Below are 2,433 nucleotides of genomic sequence, written 5' to 3'. Positions count from 1 at the left end.
TTTTTTTTTTTTTTTTTTTTTTTTTTTTTTTTTTTTTTTTTTTTTTTTTTTTTGGTGGTGGTGGGGGGTGGGGATGTGTAGGAATTCTTATGGAGCTTTATTTTTAAAGTATCTTATAGGAGAACGAAGGTCATATAAGTATTGGACCTCTAACCTGACTTTGGTACTGGGTAAAAATCTTAGGAGGCGGAAGAGATGTTTAGATGTATAGATGAATGGCGAACTACACTACCTGGTAGGATACTCCCCTGACAGTCTTGGTGCGAGGAAGTTCAAAATAAATGAGATGCAAAACATTTCAGAGCACACACATGCTCAAGGTTTTCAGAACTCCAATCTCCCCCCACCCCTCTTTTCTATTCAGTGCAGCAAGACTCTGAAGCATACTTCACAAATCTGGCATGACATTCACCTGGTTCAGCATATTTTTCAACACTGCTGCAAGGACAACTCTTTCTCACAAATACATTCCCTCATGTATTCATTCAACTACATCTGCCACCCCATCCCCAACAGTCCCCCTTCTATCTTAAGGAGGGGGTGGCGATAACGAGAGCAGGGTCTCCGGACTTCATTAGTGTTCCTTGGCTCCATCGGCCTTCTTTCTGACTATGTGAATGTCCGCGTAGATTTAGAGAAGATGTCCTGTCAGGGTAGACAAGCCTCTTTCCATCTGGCTCTGACCGGGAATGCTGTCCCTGGTGCTGAACCATGTTTGCCCAACAGGGAATAGGCTGCCGGGCCAAAGGGGCTGGATAAAAAACCTGGCTGACTGACCTTAAGAATGGCCAGGTGCAGGAGCAAGCGATACATTAGTGCACAGAACAGAGCCGCCCCCCACTCCAGCTCCTCCTTCACACATATCTATGGGGTGTGCGCCAGGACCTCATTTGCAATTTTCTCCTCCAGACCCCCACCCAAAACGCCTTCAACATGGCCTCAAACGCCGGCTTTATCAGCACAGCCCACCTCAGCATCACATTGCAGTAAAGCCAAAATGCTACTCCCCAAAGTGTTAATCAGGTTAGCTTTTCCACTCTAAAACAAAACAAAAATCCAATAAATTAATAAATAAACAAAAGTGACCTTCCTCTTTCCTTCCTCTCGTTCCCGCCCCATATATTCACTCTCCCCTGAATTATAAAGCCCCAAATCCGAGGAGACTGTTTTGAATCTGGGTGGTCTCCCTATTTCCTCATACCCACCCCTTCCCCCACTTCTCCAGAAAAAAAACGACGCCAGAAAGGGCACATCTTACCCCGGGTAGAATGATAGCAGGAGCAGAATCCACGCCGTCATTTTCTGTGAAAATACAGGAGTCGAGTAGACTGAGCTTCCTGTGCTCCACATATTTGGCGAACTCATCGCCTTTTTTTTTTTTTTTTTTCTTTTCACTCTCGCCTCTTGCTTCTTGCAGAAGAATCCCTCCCCTTTGTATTATTATTATGCTTATGATCCGATGGTGGCTCCCCCCGCCCCCTGCCTCTAGTAGGTCCCGTCACTGGGGAGATGTATTGCTACCAGATTCAGGAATTAATATTCAGGGGGCAGAAATAGATCAGCACCAGCGCTTGCAGATACCATCAAAGCGTCAGCTCAGGCAGAGGCTTCCAAGTACGGGGAATAATATAATTAAGGCAGGGGGAGGGTGCAGGGAGAGACACACACCCAGACAAATAAGGGAGAGAAAAGCGAACACATTGGTAAGGATACTCATGCCCCTCACACTCACGCGTACTCCCCCAGGTCCATCGTGTTATATTTGTTTATTTGTTTGCTTTGTTTTGATTTTTCTTTTAGAGGGGACAAGGCTGTGTGTGTTTGTGTGCGTGTGTGTGTGTGTGTGTGTGTGTGTATTTAAAAGAAACAGAAAAATCACTAAAGGATCTGTGTGATTAATTTTTCTTATGATCCGATGGTGGCTCCCCCCGCCCCCTGCCTCTAGTAGGTCCCGTCACTGGGGAGATGTATTGCTACCAGATTCAGGAATTAATATTCAGGGGGCAGAAATAGATCAGCACCAGCGCTTGCAGATACCATCAAAGCGTCAGCTCAGGCAGAGGCTTCCAAGTACGGGGAATAATATAATTAAGGCAGGGGGAGGGTGCAGGGAGAGACACACACCCAGACAAATAAGGGAGAGAAAAGCGAACACATTGGTAAGGATACTCATGCCCCTCACACTCACGCGTACTCCCCCAGGTCCATCGTGTTATATTTGTTTATTTGTTTGCTTTGTTTTGATTTTTCTTTTAGAGGGGACAAGGCTGTGTGTGTTTGTGTGTGTGCGTGTGTGTGTGTGTGTGTGTGTGTGTGTGTGTGTATTTAAAAGAAACAGAAAAATCACTAAAGGATCTGTGTGATTAATTTTCACGCAGATTAACTGTGAGGTCAAAGTGGAAGTGATGCCTGCTGCTGCAGCACGGATTAACA

The 2,433-nt window shown here is 45.5% G+C and overlaps 1 protein-coding gene across 1 annotated transcript in view; it reads right to left on the bottom strand.

The window, feature by feature from the left end:
- Positions 1 to 1,714, bottom strand: part of LOC103606393 (gamma-aminobutyric acid receptor subunit gamma-2-like) — a 46,469-nt gene extending 44,755 nt beyond the window's left edge. Inside the window, exon 1 of the mRNA XM_008590993.1 lies at positions 1,259 to 1,714. Within this exon, the coding sequence (XP_008589215.1) occupies positions 1,259 to 1,365 (107 nt within the window). The 5' untranslated portion in view covers positions 1,366 to 1,714. The remainder of the gene's footprint in view (positions 1 to 1,258) is intronic.
- Between the last annotated feature and the right edge of the window lie 719 nt (positions 1,715 to 2,433).

Source organism: Galeopterus variegatus, unplaced genomic scaffold, assembly GCF_000696425.1.
Source record: "Galeopterus variegatus unplaced genomic scaffold, G_variegatus-3.0.2 Scaffold6547, whole genome shotgun sequence".
NCBI classification, from domain to species: domain Eukaryota; kingdom Metazoa; phylum Chordata; class Mammalia; order Dermoptera; family Cynocephalidae; genus Galeopterus; species Galeopterus variegatus.
This window is presented reverse-complemented; position numbering and strand designations above follow the sequence as displayed.